We start from the raw sequence: 18374 nt of genomic DNA on the forward strand, positions 1-18374 counted from the left end.
CACTTAGCATAATGCTCACAAGATTTATCCATGTTGTCACAAATGGCAGGATTTCCCTTCTTTTTTTATTGTCAAATACTATTCCATTGTGTATATATACCACATTTTCATTATTCATCTGTCAGTGGACACTTAGGTTGTTTCCATGTGTTGGCTATTGTAAAGAATGCTGCAGGGAACATGGGGGTGCAGATATGTCTTCAAAGATGGTGACTTTATTTCTTTCTGATATATACTTTCAGAAGTGGAATTGCTGGCTCATATGGTAGTTCCGTTTTAACTTTTTGAAGAACCTCCATATTTTCCATAGTAGCTGTACCAATTTACATTTTCACCAGCAATGCACAGTGGTTCCCTTTTCTCCAAATCCTCACCAACTTTTAGCTCTTGTATTTTTGATGACATCCATTCTACGGATATGTAAAATAAAATTACCTTTTTATTTTCTGGTTGAGAGAAGATATATAAGTCTTCATTTTATCATTAAGGCGTTACCAGTTTTTTATTTTTTATGATTTCTACCTCTTTTTGGATTCTTTTTTTTAATGGCTGAATTACATCCTCAAATACTTTTTTAAAAAAGGTTTGTGGTTGGACATCTGGGTGGCTCAGTCCGTTAAGCGGCTGCTTTCAGCTCAGGTCATGATCCCAGGATCCTGGGATCGAGCCCCACATCGGGCTCCTTGCTCAGCAGGGAGCCCGCTTCTCCCTCTCCTTCCGGCTCGTGCTCTCTCTCACTATCTCTCTCTCTCAAATAAACCAATAAAATATTTAAAAAAAAAAAAAAAAAGGTTTGTGGTTGGTAAGCTTTTGAAATATTATATACTTTCTAAAAAATGACTGTACTTTGTGCTTACATTTAATAGGTAATTTTCCTCAATGGAAATTTCTTTCTTTTTTTAAAGGTTTTATTTATTTATTTGAGAGAGAGAGAGAGAGAGAGAGCATGCACTAGTTGGGGGGAGGAGCAGAGGGAGAGGAAGAAGCAGACTCCCCACTGAGCAGGGAGACCGATGCGATGCAGGACTCTATCCCAGGACCCCGGGATCATGACCTGAGCTGAAAGCAGACACTTAACCAACTGACCCACCCAGGCACCCCCTCAACAGAAATTTCAATAACAGTTTTCCTCATACTTTGAGGACACTGTTCCATTGTTTTCTAAAATCCAGGGTTGCTGTATCTGATGCTAATGTATTTCTTTTTCATTTGTAAGTAGTGTATTAACCCCCCTTTTAAAGCTTTCAGGATTTTACCCTTATCCATCAAATTATGAAAGGGCATGACAATCTGTTTAATGGGTCTTTTTTCCATTCAACTGGTTTAATTCTTCATATATCTTGCCAGTTTGAAAACCATGTCATCTGCTCCATAAATGTTTAAAAACTTTGATTTTTTTTAAATTAAATTTTGATTAAGTAATTCACAGTTAGTATACATTCTCTTTTCTACAAGTTACATCACAAATAAAGTGCAACTCACATGCCCCAAATTCCATTTAACCCCCTTCTTCCACCCTCAGAGGAGTTAACTGCTATTAGGGGCTTGGTGTGAATTCTTCCAAACAAACAATACATACATATATGTATACATAATCAACCATGTTTGTTTTATGCTTATGGTTTTTTTCATTAGCTTTATTGGCATATAGTTTATATATAATAGAATTTACCAATTTTATGTACAATTCAATTAAGTCATAATAAATGTATACAGTTGTGTAACCACCACAATCATAACACAGAACATTTCTATCCCCTCAGAAATGTGCCTGTTTGCAGTCAATCTCTTCTGCCTACCACTTGGCCCCTGGCAACCTCTAATCTGTTTACCATCTCCATAGTTTGCCTTTCCTATAATTTCATATGTATGGGATCATGTGGTATATAGTATTTTGTATCTGGCTTCTTTGGCTTAGCATACTTTTGAGATTAACCATGTTTCTATGTGTATCAATAGAATTGATTCCTTTTATTGCTTTTATTAGCCATTCATTAGTTGATGGACATTTGAGTGGTTTCTACTTTTTGACTATTAAATGAAGTTGCTATGAACATCCATCTGCACATCTCTGTGTGGACATATGTTGTTATTTCTCTTAGGTAAATACCCAGGAGATGAGTTGCTGGGTCATATTGAAAGTAAATGCTCAATTTTTTAAGAAATTTCCAAACTTTTCTAAAGTTGCTGTGCAATTTTGCATTCCTACCAGGAGTGTATAAGAATTCCAATTGCCTTTTTTCCTTTTTAACATTTGGTGTTGTCATTTTTTAAATTTTAACAATTCTAGTGTGTGTATAATGGTATCTCATTGTGCTTTTAACTTGCATTTTACTAATCACTAATGGTGTTGAGCATCTTTTCATGTGTTTGTTTGCCACCCATGTATCTTTGGATGAAGTGTCTGTTCAATTCTTGTCCATTTTTTATTTGATTGTATTTTTATCATTGATTTATAAGTGTTCTTTTTATATTCTGGATACAAATCCTTTCTCAAACATATGTTTGGCAAATATTTTTTCCCAGCCTATGGCTTGCCTCTTTCTTAGCAGTGTCTTTTGAAAAGCATTAATTTTTTTACTTTTATGAAGTCCAGTGCCTCAATTTTTTATTTTATATTTCATGCTATATTTTTGTCCTATTTAAGAAATATTTGCAAACTTTTCTTTAAAGGGCTACATAGTAAATGTTTTTGGCTTTGCAGGCCATATGGTCTCTGTTGTAACTACTTGATTCTGCTATTGTAACAATAAAGCAGCCGTAAATAGCTCTTAAGCAAATTCCAATAAAACTTTATTTCCAAAAACAGGCCCAAAGGCCAGTTTGTTGATCCCTAGAATGCCCCCATATCACTAAGGTTTTCTCCTTTATTGTTTTCTGAGAATTTGTTGTCCTCCTTTCCCTATCAAATTGCCTTGGCATTTATGTAGAAAATCAAATAAATAAACATGTGGGTCTCTTTTACAACTTTCGTTTCTGTTCCATTGACCCATGTGTCTATCTTATATGGACTTCATCATTCTCTTTTTATAATGTCTTGAAATCAGGTATTTTTAAGTCCTCCAACTTTCTTCCTTTGCATAGTTGTTATGTCTATTATATAGCTTTTGCATTTCCATATAAATTTTAAATTCAGCTTGGCAGTTTATATGAAAAAGTTGGCTAGAATTGTTCTTTTTCTTCTACAGTTATTTTTCCCTCTGTCCTTTGTTTTTGATAGTTTCTGTTGCTATTGTCAAATTCATTGATCGTGGTTTGCTCATATCATCTCCTCTCTATATTGTTATGAACTTATTTCCTTTGTTCATTTTATTTATTTTAAAGAAATTTTTGTTTTTAATGAGTTAGTTTGTAACCACTGCTAAGATAAATTATACTTTCCTTTCTATCAAGTGAATTTTATTAGATACCCACATATACAAGTTACCACTTAAAGCAAAGGAAACAGCAGTCCTAAGGACTTGGAGGTAGAAATCTTAGGACTTCCTGAGTAAGCACACATTGTCCACTTTGTAAGACAATAATATGAAATAAAGTTCAAAGGACAGTTTTATCTTCTTTGTGAGCAATTTAAAGAGTTGGCTGAGAGTTCTATGGATAGATTCTGCCAGGAGGCAGGAGAGGAATTAGCTAGTTTGGAATGAATGAGAAAATAGTTGTAGAGAAAGTAAGGAGGTGGAGGAGCTGAGAGAAAGGGAGAAAAAAAATGAAAGATGATAACCTGATTGAGTATACTTTGAGTTTGACATGCAGTTGAACATTCAAATAGAATATCCAGAAGGCAGGTAAAACTCTAGGCTCAGAAATTGGGGGAATGACTGAAAAAGAGATTTGCTAGCCATCATTTCTTTCTCCATCAAACATTTACTGAATGTCTACTATGTGCCATAAACTATGTTATGGACTGAATGTTTGTGTCTTTCCCCTCAAATTCACGTCCTTCCAGCCTAATAGCCCCAAAGTCTTAGCTCATTCCATCATCAACTGTAAGTCTAAAGTCTCATCTAATTGTCATCTTAATCAGGTATGGATAAGACTTGAGGCATGGTCCATTCTGAGGTAAAATTCCTCTCCAGTTATGAACCTGTGAACCTGTCAAACCAGACAAATTATGGGCTTCTAAGTATGATATAGAATAGGCATAGGATAGGCATTCTCATTCCAAAAGGGAGAAATCAGAAAGAAGGAAGGGGTGATAGATTCTAAGCAAGTCCAAAATCTATCAAGGCAAATTCCATTAGATCTTAAGGCTCATGAGAATAAACTTCTTTGGTTCCATAAACTTCTTTGGTTCCAAGCTCTGCCTTCTAGGCCTATTGGGGTGACAGCATCACGCCCCTTCAGCTGGACAGGACACCGTGCACATGACTTGGTTGGGCCACAGTCTCGCCCTTTGAAACCAAGATTGAGGCAGCCATGCCCCCCCACCCCCACCCCCCAGGCTGGTGGGTCTGCGCCTGCGGTAGGAGTGGCAACCAGATCATCTCTGAATCACCTTTGGGATCTTTTCTACCCTTGTTTTTTGCAGGATAGCTCATATTTGAAGCCAAATTGTTCAGTGGTCAAGCCTGTAAAATCCAAGAAGTCCAACTGCCTTCCTTAATTCCATCCTGCTTTGTCTGTAGTTCAAACTGGCAGTGTTTCTGCTGGTATAATATCTCTATTCCTGGCTTCTGCTGAGATGACTGGTTAAGTCCATGAGTCACACCCAGGATCTCTTTATCAAATGGTTGTTCAGCCATGCCCTTAAGTGTTCTCTCCAGAACAAGCTTTTTCATTTTTTACAATATAAGATAGGCTGAGAATTTTCTGAATCTTCAAGCTCTAGTTCTTTTTGCTTAACAATTCCTTGTTTAATTTATCTCTCTCCTTTTGCATTTTACTGTAAGCAGTCAGAAGGAACCAAGTCACACCTTCAAAGCTTTGTTTAGAAATCTTCTCAGCTAGGGAGGGAAAACTGAATGGGAAAGTCATCAGAGAGGGAGAAAAACCATGAGAGACGCTCAACTATAGGAAACAAACTGAGGGTTGCTGGAGGGAAGGGGGGTAGTTGGGTGATGGGCATTAAGGAGGGCACATGATGTGATAAGCACTGGGTGTTACACGCAACTGATGAATCATTGAACACTACATCTGAAACTAATGGTGTACTATATGTTGGCTAATTGAATTTAAATTAAAAGAAAAGAAATCTCAGCTACTCAGTTTTATTGCTCATAAGTTGTACCTTCCACAGAATTCTAGAACACAGTTCAGCCAAATTCTTTGCCACTTTATAGCAAGGAGTGCCTGTCCTCTAGTTTATAATAATATGTTTCTTATTTCCATTGGAGACTTACTGGAATCTCCTTAACATCCATATTTCTAGCATGCATCTCAGAACTCTTTCAGCCTCTACCCATTACCCAATTTCAAAGCCACTTCAAAATTTTTAAGTATTTGTTACAACAGAACCCCATTTTTTGTACTAAAATCTGTCTTAGTAAGCTTGGGCTACCATAACAGAACACTATAGACTGGCTTAAACTATTGAAATTATTTTCTTACAGTTCTGGAGGCTGGGAAGTCCAAGATCAAGGTGCCGGCCAATTTAGTTCCTGTGGAGGACTCTTCCTGGCTTGTAGATGACTCTTAATGTGTTTAAGCATCCTCTCCCTAGAGTCCTCCATCCTTCTACTCCAACTGGACTACTTGTTCTCTAGGCAGACCTACACAGTTATTATTCTGGCACTTTCCTTCATCATCCTAACAACTGCTCCGACTTTGCTGGTAGTAGAGTACATCCTCTAGTGACTTGAGAGTGAATGGAGATAGAGGTGTGAGGTGGTAGAGATTTTGAACTTTGCATGTCTGAAATTGTCTTAATTTCATTCTCAAATTTAACATTACTTCGGTAAAATATAGAATAGTAGGCTGAACATAACTTCCTCTCTGAAAAGTCCAGATCCTGGAAGCTTTTCAGTATTTTCCTTTTTCCCCTCTTGTTCTGAAGTGTCAGAATTCTATGTTTTAGTGTATGTCTATTTTCATTCATAGTTTGAATACTCAGGATTTTAAATCTATAGCTCCCATTTTTCATTTTGAGAAATTTCTCTTAGATTATTTCTTTGATATTTTCCTCTATTGTCTCTGTTTCTCTAAGAAATCCTTTTGTGGTGTCAACCTCCTGGACTAATTCTCTAAATATTTTCTTTTCTCTCTCATTTTCTATCTTTTTAAGAGATAGTATAGCATAATGGTTAAGAAACTGAGTAATAGGGGCACCTGGGTGGCTCAGTCGGTTAAGCAGCCAAGAATCTTGATTTCAGCTTAGGTCATGATCTCTGTGTCCTGGGATGGAGCCCTGTGTCGGGCTCCGCGCTCAGTGGGGAGTTTGCTTGAGGATTCTCTCTCCCTCTCCCTTTGCCCCTTCCCCCACACTCACGCTCTTTCTCTATCTCTCTTTCTAAAATAAATAAATCTTTTTTAAAAAAAGAGACAGTGATAGAATAAGACTATCCATTACAAATCCTTATTCTGCCATTTACTTACTTTGTGGCCTTCAACAACTTAACCTTTATGCTCCAATGTCTTCATCTATAAAATGGTCTTAATAATAGTGCTTACTTCTTAAGATTGTTTAAAGATTAAATATGTTAATTGTATAAAGTAATTAGAATAATGCCTGGCAGTTGGAAAACACTTTAAAACGTTAACTATTATGTTTTGTTTTGTTTTTAATTATCATTGCTGTCATTATTATCATTATTGTTCCTTTATTCTGAGAGATTTGACCAACTTGATCTTCTAGAACTTCTGGTCATTTTTTTTTAATCTTCTATTACATTTTTAATTTCTAGAAACTCAGGTTTTTTTCTGATTCCTTTTACTGAAGTGTTTTTTTACACACCATCTCATATAATGGATACTACTTTTTATTCTTTTTGAAGTTTTTATTTGTTTCTGGCATTGTTTCTGTTTCCTGCTCATTTGTCTTGGTCTTTGAATTCCATATTAGATGCTTATTTCAAATATCTGATAATTCTTGGCTGTCTTTTAATATTGAAGAATAAGGGACTAGAAGGCTAGTTGGAAGTACTGTGTATTTGGACACATAACTTGTGATCTGATAGGTTTACTGTAAGTTTAGCTAGTGATATCTCTCTAAAGGCCTTTTCCCTAAATTTTATCAATGTCTCTAGGGAGGGCTCCTTTAATCTCCTGATCTCCTGCCTGTTCTGCTTACGAATGGCTTCTGGCCTTGTCAGAGCCTAGCAGTGGGAGCCAACTATGTGCATGTGTTGGGGGTTTGGGGGTATCTCACTCTTCTTTATGAAAGCTTTCAATAAGTTACCCTGTCTTCAATATGATGTGTCACCCCTGCCCTCTATCGTGTTCCTACTTCCAGTTTGTCTGATTTGACCTATCCATTTGTCTTACACAGTTGGGGAGGAATAGTATCCTGGCTGTTAGTGGAAAATAGGGGATCTGAGGGGTCTTTTTAAAGATTTTCACCCAATCCTTCTACTTTGACACAGGTGTATTGCTCCTTGCTTGCTGAAATTACTGGTCTTTTCTGCAGGTATGCCAGCTGTTAGGATTTGTTAAAGCCAAGTGGTAGAAACTGGTGTTTACATTTATTATCTTATTCTTTATTATTTTCTATGTGTTTTATATATCCCATAGAAAAATAATAATTTGAGATGCAAGGCCTTATGTTATAAACAACATTTATCATAGCATTCTCAGACTGCAAACAACCTAAAGGTCCAACAATAAGGAAATAATAAACTGAATTTTAATTAAGTCATGTAATTTAATATTATACAGCCATTGAAAATCTTAGTTTTGAAATGTGAGAATGCTCACAATATCATGTTAAAAATGTAGAATGTAGGGGTGCCTGGGTGGTGCAGTTGCTTAAGCAGCTGACTCTTGGTTTCGGCTCAGGTCGTGATCTCAGGGTCGTTAAGATCCAGCCCGGGTTCTGGCTTCACACTCAGCTCGGAGTTTGCTTAAGTTTCTCTCTCCCTCTGCCCCTCCCCGCCAAGTGCTCTCACACTCTCTCTCTCTCAAATACATAAATCTTTTTTTTTAAATGTAGAATACAAATAATATACATTATCATATGCATAACAGGCAATATGCATTTTGTAGAATATATACATATATTTTTTAAAAGACTGGAGGGAAATACTTGAATATGTTCAGTTATTATTCCTAGGTGGTAGGTTAATAGGTAATTGTTTACTTTTTTATATGTTTCTGTATCTTATAATTTTCTTTGTTGAACATTTACCACTTTTAAAATCAATTGCTGTCCAATAAATATTGATTTTTAAAGTGATAGTTGGGTACTTTTTTTTTTATGGTGAAGAGATGGTTCTTTCTTTAAAGTTTTCATTTTAATTCCAGTTAGTTAACATACAGGAGTATGTTAGTTTCAGATGTACAGTATAGTGATTCAACACTTCCATGCATCACCCAGTGCTCATCACAACAAGTGCACTTCTTAATCTCCATCACCTATTTAACTCATCCCTCTAGGGTACAATTTTTCTAAGTTGAAAGAATATAGTGAAAAAATAGCGTTAAAATTTTTTTTGTAGGTGATATAAGATAAAGGACAGTGTCGGAAGGACAGGGAGGCATACAACTTTTTTAGGTACTGAAAAATCTGGTTTTAATTTTAAACAGTTAAGTTGTGATGTTTCTTTAAAATCCTAGTCGATATAACTGTAAAGTGTGTCATTGACAGTTACACAGTAAACAGTTTAAATTGTTAGATGAATAAATACATACATTTTCCCATTTTCTAGACCTGCACTAAGTAATAAAATTTTCTATGATGTCAGAAATGTTCTCTACCTGCACCACCAATAGGGTAGCTATTAGCCACACATGACTATTGAGCAATATGGCAATTGAGACACTGAATTTATCATTTTGCTTAATTTTAATTAATAAAAACTTAAATTTAAATAGCCACATGTGGATTGAGGCTATTGTATTGAGTAACATAATTGTAGACCGGTGGTTTTTGTAAATAATTCTATATCTTAATAACTTAACAAGGGCACCTGGGTGGCTTAGTTGGTGGAGTGTCCAACTCTTGATCTCAGCTCAGGTCTTGATCTCATGGTCGTGAGTTCAAGCCCCTCTTTGGGCTTCACACTGGGCATGGAGCCTACTTATAAAAAAATTAAAAATAAAAAGTTTCTTAAAAATGTTAAAAACTGATTAATAAAACTAATTCAGATGTTTTAATTGATATCTAGTATTTTTAATGCAGAAAAGACAATTGAGGAAAAACAATTACACATGTCTAAAATAAATAGATTTTGCAAGGTAGATATAAATTCATTAAATTTAAGGTTTTATAACATTTATTTTTTTTTTTTTAAGATTTTATTTATTTATTTGACAGAGAGAGAGACACAGTGAGAGAGGAAACACAAGCAGGGGGAGTGGGAGAGGGAGAAGCAGGCTCCCCGCTGAGCAGGGAGCCCGATGCGGGGCTCGATCCCAGGACCCTGGGATCATGACCTGAGCCGAAGGCAGATGCTTAACGACTGAGCCACCCAGGCGCCCCTATAACATCTTATTTAAATTTTTGTTTATTTCCTCATTTCAGAAATAAAATTAGTGCTTCTTCACCCTGACGGTAAGGCTGTGGAGCAGGAGAAAAGGTTAAGAATATCAGAATCTTCAAACTTTTTTTTTTTAACATTACAAAGATTTTATCCTTTCCCCCACAAGACAATAAAAAATGCTGATGGGGGACATCTGGGTGATACAGTCAGCCAAATGTCTGACTCCTGGTTTCAGCTCAGGTCATGATCTCAGGGTTCTGAGATTGAGCCCCAACTCAGGCTCCGCGATCTGTGTGGAGTCTGCTTGGGATTCTCTCTCTCTGTCTCTCTCTGCCCCTAACCCCCGCATGCTCTGTCTCTAAAATAAATAAATAAATATATATATATAAGTGTGTGTGTGTATACACATATATATATATTTTGACAGAATTACATTATCTTTGCAAATGTATAAAGGCAGGAAAATAGTTGAGAATCAATCATTTAAAATAATTTATCATTATAGATTTAATTAAGTTGTAAAATGATGCCCCTCGACCAATATATATTAAGAAGACAGTTTTTATATGTTTGAAATGTTCTAAACAGAATTTTCAATTAGTTCTCTGGTGGCAGGGTTGTGGGTATATATTTCCCTACTCTATTTCTAGTTGAAATTTTCCTAAAGGTTACTTTAGAATTATTGAATATTGTGTTTGGGGTTAAGATATCAGGGTACTAAATTTGTATCATAGACTCTTATACATTACCAAACAAAAAGTAATTTAAAATATTCCAAAAATTCAGTTTTACTGAATAGAACAAGAGTCAGAGTCCAACCCAATGCCATAAATTTTTAAGTCCATGTCCAAATAAAAGTCACCATTCAACGTTCTTCATCCTCACACCTAGAAACCAAAGAATTATCATAATCTTAAAAAGATAATTAGGGCTAATGGTCTCAAACTAAAGCAAATGTTTCAGAAACAACACTGAATTGGGTATATAATCTAAAACCTAATAATATATTATTCCCTAAACAAGAATAAAATACTCACTGAATCAACCATTCAGGTAGAAAAAAGCAGATCACCTACAAGAGTGGAAGGCTTCAGACTTAACAGCATCATTCCCTGTACAAAGACAGTACAACAGCAATGTCTACCAACTTCTAAGCTAGTAAAAATATTATGAAATATATACAACCAATGTATTGGTTGAATAAAAAAGTATTTGAAAATATGATCCATGTATTTACTTCCTCACAGAGAGCTTCATTGACTACCCTATGTAAAGTAAACATTTCCCATTACTCTGTATTCCTTTCCTCTTTTTTTTTTTTCAAGTTTATATCACTACCCTTCTAGAATATACCTCCATAAAAGCAGAGACTTGGTTTATTTTGCTCACTGCTTCATCCCTGGTACCTTCTTGGCACTGTTAAATGAGCGCAGGTATCAATTTTTTAAAAACTCAAGAATGGCGGAACTGTGGTAAAATCACCCATGGTGAATCCATTTCAACAAAACCCTAAAACTAAATAACTGTGTGGTGCAGACAAGAATGCAATTCTATAAACCTTGACAACGTAAAAACAATAGCGGAAAAAACTAAACCTGGGGCTGGGAGAAAGTGCTACATGCTAATTTCCTCATTTTTTATAGGAGAGAAGGAAAGAGAAACTGATTTCATTGAAAACTGAAACCCATAAAAAGGAGCATAGTGACTCCAACATCTCAATATGCTTCATAATCACATTTCTAATTTTAGAAGAGAATGTGTCAGGAAATAATATCTCTCAAAGTAAAGAATCATTGATCAGTTCAACAATTCTTTCAATTTTACTTCATTTTTGTTTTATAAAGTAAAATGTTAATTTTTTCAAGTATTAATAGTATTTTAATATCTACTATTTTTAATCGAAGTATTTTGTCTAGCATATCCATGTATATACACAAGTTTATGCTGGGAATGTTGTTTAATGATTATTGTAGGGAAGTTTGATTTTGTAATTTTCAAAAATTTTATACCTTTGTCATAGCTATATATTTTTAAATTATTTCTATTGCTATGTCTTGAAGCTTATTAATCTTTTTTCCTGCAATGTCTAATCTGCTGTTCCTTCTATCCAGTGTGTTTTAAAAATCTCAGATGTTGAAGTGTTCATCTCTAGAGGTTCATTTGGGTCTTCTAAAAATATGTCTTTCCTATCTCTATATGCTCAATCTTTATTAAACACATGGACTATAATTATAATTGATTTTTGTCTTAGTCTAACTGTATTTGTGTCGTTGCTGCATCTCCTTATTATAGGTCATATTTTCCTGTTCTTTTTCATGCCTGGTAATTTTTTTTTATTGGCTCCAGATATTGTGAATTTTAACATGTGGAGTGCTGGATATTTTACATTCCTGCAAACATTCTTGAGTTCATTTATGGGATTCAATAAAGTTACTTGGAAACCATTTGATCACTATGAGGCTTACTTTTAAGCTTTGTCAGGTGGAATCAGAGCAGATTTTTTTCTAGGGCTGATTTTGCCTCACTACTTAATGCTCCATGAATTACAAGGTTTCTCCACTCTGGTTGATGAGACCATGGACTTTTTCTGGTTCTTTGTAAGCTGTAGAAATTGTTCACCTTGCTCCTTTTGAGTGGTTCTCTCACCAGTTTTGGGTAGTTTCCTTATGTCCATGTGCTGCTCAGTACTCAAGAGATGCCTCTACAGGAACACCTGGGTGGCTCAGTCAGTTGAGTGTCTGCCTTCGGCTCAGCTCATGTTCCCAGGTCCTGGGATCGAGTCCCATATCGTCTCCTTGCTCAGCAGGGAGTCTGCTTCTCCCTTTGCCTGCCGCTCCCCCTGCTTGTGCTCTCTCTGACAAATAAATAAATAAAATCTTAAAAAAAAAAAAATTGCCTCTACAGATCTCTGGAGCTCTCTCACTGAGCTCCTCTCTTCCCCTGTATTTTGCCACATGGCCTCCTTGAACTGCTAGCTTGTTTCTTCAACTCAAGAAGACTGTTGGGTTCCTGTTTTCTGCATTCTGCACTGGATATTTCCTTTTTTTTTTTTTTAATTCAAGTATAATTAACATGCAATGTTTTATTAGTTTTAGGTGTACAATATAATGATTCAATACATTGCCTACTATTGTCAACTCAAAATATATGCCTCTGAGTATTAAGTTAAGGCAATTATTTGACTAAGTTCCTATAATCAAATGTTTATTAAGTGCTTAACATGCAGCAAACACCATTCTTTGCATTTCACATTTTTTACTCATTTATTCCTTACAGAAACCCAATGAAATGAATGCTGTTATCTCTGTATTTCAGATGATGAGTAGAGACAGAGAGGTCCCGTATGTGGTCAAGGTAACCACAGACACAGCTATTAGTGTGTAAAGGCAAGATTTGGACCTAAACAATCTGGTTGTAGAATTCAAACTCATAACCACTATACTGTATTGTACCATATGCCTCACAAATATTTATTTCCATTGGAAACATAAGTTATTTTATATTTTGTAAGATACTAATGCTTTGCTGGGAATGATGGGTTCAGAGTTTAAATGATATAACTAGTTTCTGATACCAACATAAATTAAAGTGTGGTTCTGTTTGGAGGCCTTTTAGTAGATAACTAAAATATATGATGGTTAATGTATTTTCCAGCTGATTAGTTGACATGGTTCTAAGCATAAATAAATTTGATTTTGCGAAGTAAAAGTTGCAATTTAGACTAATTTATGTCATAGCACAAGATTATGTTTACTAATCCAGCACCCCATATTATCTTTATGATTTTTCCTAATATAAATAAGATTATGTTTACTAATCCAGCACCCCATATTATCTTTATGATTTTTGCTAATATAAAAGGCAGCAATTCTCCAAGAAACTTAGGTACTTTTTCTTTACATTCTTTCTGTAGTTCCTCTACACACACACACACACACACGTTTTCCATGTGTTTTTTATAGCTACTCCCTGGGTCAGCTTCCAGAAAAGAAAAGATAAAATTGGACTTCAGTGTCTCTTTACTTAATGAGATTTTAAATTCTATTTCCATTGTTAAAAGAAGAGACATAGGCTTGCAGGTACAAAACTAACATTTGATAAGGGCGAAATAAATGTCTTGTTGTTGTTACTTCACTGATTATTTAGGTGAATGAGTTTTTTGAATTCTAGTATCACAAACCAGTAAACAGATTGCACACATGCCTTATTTTTACCTTGCAGCAGACATAACAATAATTACAGGTAATACATAAATGCTAATTCCAGACTTTGCTAAAGTGTGTGTATATATATATATATAAAGATCTTGTATAAACTCTTGTTGCAATAACATTTGGTTTTTGATAGTATAAAAATTTGAATATTTTCTTTAAATTATAGTTCATTGCTAAAAAAACTTCACACTATTATATATACCATTTTCCTCTGTTTTAGAAATAGCCATATTGTCATGACTGAATGCTTCGATCAGTTTTGAGGAATCAAGGTCTTGGAAAGTTCTAATATTGCTAATATAATGATTTAAGAAAATTGTCGCATTTTTTAATCACAGATGTTCAATAATGTGTCATTCTGTTTTCTTAGGAACTTCCTGCACCATTACTTGATGATAATTATAAAAAAGACTTTGATGAAGATGTATGTAATCATCAAACACCAGACTCTAACATTAAGATGAAAATAGCTTGGCGTTACCAGTTACTACCCAAGATAGAGGCAAGTCAACATATAAATTATTTCTAAAATTTGCAAATGTATTTGTTTTCATTTTATAGAATCTTTTATGGTATACCTGTTACTTTTAAAATGTACTACAATATGTATTTTCTTATTGAAATAACTTGATATTTTATTTGTATTTTATCAAGATGATATTTCTTAAAAAATAAAATTATGGCAAATTTTTTTTTTACCAAAATAGATTTCACTTCTTCCATAATTTCCATATAGAATCTTTTATTCTAGGGTTGCAAGCCAGAAAAAGTGAACTCATTAAGCTATTTCAATCCAGCTTGGTTACCTATAAATAATCAGCCTAAGTGGTAGTTCTTTGGAATTACTGTTTTTATTCCTATACATTTACTATCATTATATTTTCAAACTCAGCTATCTGATAACCTCATCTGTCCAGGATATACTAAGAGACAAGAAGTGAAGGGAAAATTTCTGAGAAAACAAATGTCAGTAAATCTGCCCACTAAAGCTTATGAACTTTGCTCCTGGAGAAGGCTCTGTTCATTTATTAGCTCCTTTATTTGATTGTTTACTTATTCATTTTTCAGAACACTTTAATGACTACCAGACATCATATTGGTAGAAAAGAGAGAAATTCTAATCTGAATAAGACACAATACCCATAGCCTACCCTTCCGTCTTCTACAGTGACATCACTGTTACCTTCCCCAAGGACAGATATGTTTGTAACACTCCTTAACTGTAAATGCCTAATTTGGTATATTGTTTCCACTGCCTCCTCCTAAATGCATGGCCGACTATCAATCATAGAACCCTTCTGCCAAGCCTAGACAACACCTTAGAATTCTCTGCAATATTCTGGGAGGTCACTACCAGCTAATATGTGAGAGTTAGTATGTGAGATGAAACCTATTTGTAATTATAAGCCTGCAATATGAAATACAAACTTCTTGAGACTGTATATAAGATCTATACAACCTAATCCAAGCCTACTTTTTAGTCTCCTCCTGTGTGAGTATAAAATACTATATCCACCCATCCTATGAGAGTTGCTCCTTGTAAATTGCTTATATTTCTGCTGGTAATGCTTTTCACTTTCTTATTCACCAGTTCAGCCTTCTCCAAGTGCAAATATTACTACTCTGACAGCTTTTCATACATAATTATCTAGTTTCTTATTTTTGTGTCCATAGCACTTCATGTATTTTAAAGTACTTCTAACATTATTTTATAGGTAATTGTTGCTATAACTCTTTTCTTCATCAGACAGAATTCTCTATGAGGGCAGAGAGCCTGTTTTATTTTCTCTCATATCTCCAACATCTATATAAATGCCCAATAATAAATATTTGGTGTGTGATAAATGTATTTATACACTTACACAATCTGCAAATACTAACTGTCACCTGTTTATTAAGTATAAACTGTGGTATAATAGGTACATATTGAGCAGTGATAAATTGTTCTAATTTAGATGGGAAAGCTATTTGAATAATAAGATTTTTAAGCATGATTTAAATGACTGTGAACAAACTACAGACTGAAGCAAGGATATTTGCAACTGATAGAATAAGGAATAAAATTTCCTTATATACAGAGAACTTCTAAAATGAATAAGGAATGGTCTACCAATCCAATTTTTAAAATGGGTGGAAATATGTAAAGGAAATTTAGGTGGCCCTTAAACATACAAACACACATGCCCAATTTCAGTTACAATAAGAGAAATGCAAATTAAAACTACACTGACAGGGGCGCCTGGGTGGCTCAGTCGGTTAAGCGTCTGTCTTCAGCTCAGATCATGGTCTCAGGGTCCTGGGATCGAGCCCCACAGTGGGCTCCCTGCTGAGCAGGGAGCTTCTCCCTCTTCCGCTCCCCCTGCTTGTGTCTCCCTCTCTTCTCTCTGTCAAATAAATAAATAAAATATTTTTTTTTAAAAATGCACTGACCTGCCAGTTTTCTCTTACAGGTTGTCAATAACCTAAAATGTTTGGTGAGACACTAAATTAGCAAGGGTGTGGGGAAATTAGTATTTTCATACTTTGCTGGTGGAAATGTAAATAGGTACAATTTCTGTGGAGGGTGTTTTGGTAGTATCCTTAAGAATTACAAAAAACACATACCCTTTGATCCTTTTGGGGATTTACGTCATGAATATATTTAATCATATGTAAAATGAATATATGATCTATTTATATAGCATATTTTTAATAACAAAAGATTAGAAATAAACTGAATGTCCATCAGGAAGCACTTGGTTAAGTAAATTACAGTGTATGTGTACAGTAGAATATCATTACATGTGTATTAAAAAATAGAGGGAAGCTCTGTGTAGTCAGCTGTTGCCGGCATAGCCTAGCTTGGATGTGATTGAGAACTGGGTATGAGGCCAGAATAAATGGAGTTATTCTGCTTAGGGAAATGTGAGTAGAGTGATAGAGATTAAAGCAGACAAGGAATGTCGGACTAGTACTTGAGAACCCTAATGGCAAAGAACTTCATTCATGTCTTTGAGCTGGCAGTTTCATTTAAGTCCCTGACTTAATGGTGACTCTTTTGTAAAGAGTGACTATATTCTAATTTTTCTACTGGTATGTTCTGAAAGAGTCAATAATGAACAGAAGTTCTAAGTTAAATTTAGCTTTCTTGTAGAGACAATATGCCAGTCTAGTTGTAGGTTATATAAATCACTTGCATCTTGCATTTACTTTATTTTCACTCTAATCTCAGCTATGTTTTAGTTTTTTCACTGGTCACTAACATTCTTCAGGTGAAATTGTCAATGAAGATTCAAATAACTGAAACTTTAAGCCTTTTATTTTTTACTGCTTGTTACGAAATCTATTTAAAGTTGGGGCAAACTTTGTTTCTTATATTTGTCTTATATATATATCTTTGTTTCTTATATTGTTTCTTTATATATTATAATTACGAGTGCTATTCCTGGCCCCTTTACATATAAGTGAACAGTCCTTATTCCACTCTTCTTTCTAGAGTGTGGTGTGCCTGCAGTTGTTTTGATTTTCTCTATGGAAGTAAGTTTCTCAATGGTCACATATTAACACATAAACCCCATGCTCTTCTTACAATGATCTTTCCCAGATGACTTACTCTCCCATTTTCTTGAGTTCTCCGCTAAAATATCACTTAATCGGGAATGTATTCTTTTCTCACTCTCTACAAAAAAATAAAACCACTCTCTCCCTCTCATCTCCTTTCACTGTCTTATTTTTCTTCAGGGCACTTATCGTCACCTACCAGATATCATCTGTCGCCTCCTACTAGGCTGCAAGCTCAGTGAAAGAAAGGGATTTTGAATATCTTGTTTTACTGGCATATAGTGGCTGCTCAATAGTTATTTGTTGAATATATGAGTGAATGAATTATATAGTATGTGAATTAAATGCAAAACTGAGTTAAGTTGCATTAATTAATACAAATAAAATAATAGCTTATTTTGAATTTACCGTCAGTGGTCAAACTTAAGTTTATTAGTATTTATAAGTGAGCTCTGTCAAGTTTACAAAATAGAATCTTCTGACTTCTTTGCTTTTCTTTGAAATGTCACCAGCATGTATATTTGCGTGTCACAGAAATTTTATATATGAGGATTTGTCAAGACTGATAGACTTCAGCTATCATCTACTTTATAAATCCAGATTTTACTTTGCCATTATTAGTTTAAAAACAACAAAACCCTGGGTTTTCTGTGTTCTACCTGGGACAAAATATAGTTAAAACTGTTATGAGTAAAGATTAAACAAGTAGTCCAAAACTAGCTATGTCATTTATCAGAGATACCTTTTACTATAAGTTGCCACCAGTTCCCAAGAGTGTAGTCACATTCCCACTTAGGGAATGCAAACAAGGATAGGAATACGCACACCTAAGTCAGTAAGAGTAGTTCAGTAAAGTACAATGCAGTGCTGCTTCTAGTTGGAGAGGTGTGTTGTTTTACAAAGGCCCCCTTCCCTTGGCCTGTGATTTTGATTTTCTCTCTTAGGTGGGTCTGCTCTTTTTTTCCCTATCCAATCATCAAATCCTATTCCCTTTTCACCCCAACAACTGGTAGCTTACAACATATTCTGAGACCTGATTTCTTCAATA

General features: G+C 34.8%; 1 protein-coding gene across 1 annotated transcript in view; it reads left to right on the forward strand.

The window, feature by feature from the left end:
- The window catches only part of ELP4 (elongator acetyltransferase complex subunit 4), a 242469-nt gene that overhangs the window by 45363 nt on the left and 178732 nt on the right, over positions 1-18374 (forward strand). Inside the window, exon 4 of the mRNA XM_032413876.1 lies at positions 14157-14288. Within this exon, the coding sequence (XP_032269767.1) occupies positions 14157-14288 (132 nt within the window). The remainder of the gene's footprint in view (positions 1-14156; positions 14289-18374) is intronic.

Source organism: Phoca vitulina, unplaced genomic scaffold (assembly GCF_004348235.1).
Source record: "Phoca vitulina isolate PV1807 unplaced genomic scaffold, GSC_HSeal_1.0 scaffold16, whole genome shotgun sequence".
NCBI classification, from domain to species: domain Eukaryota; kingdom Metazoa; phylum Chordata; class Mammalia; order Carnivora; family Phocidae; genus Phoca; species Phoca vitulina.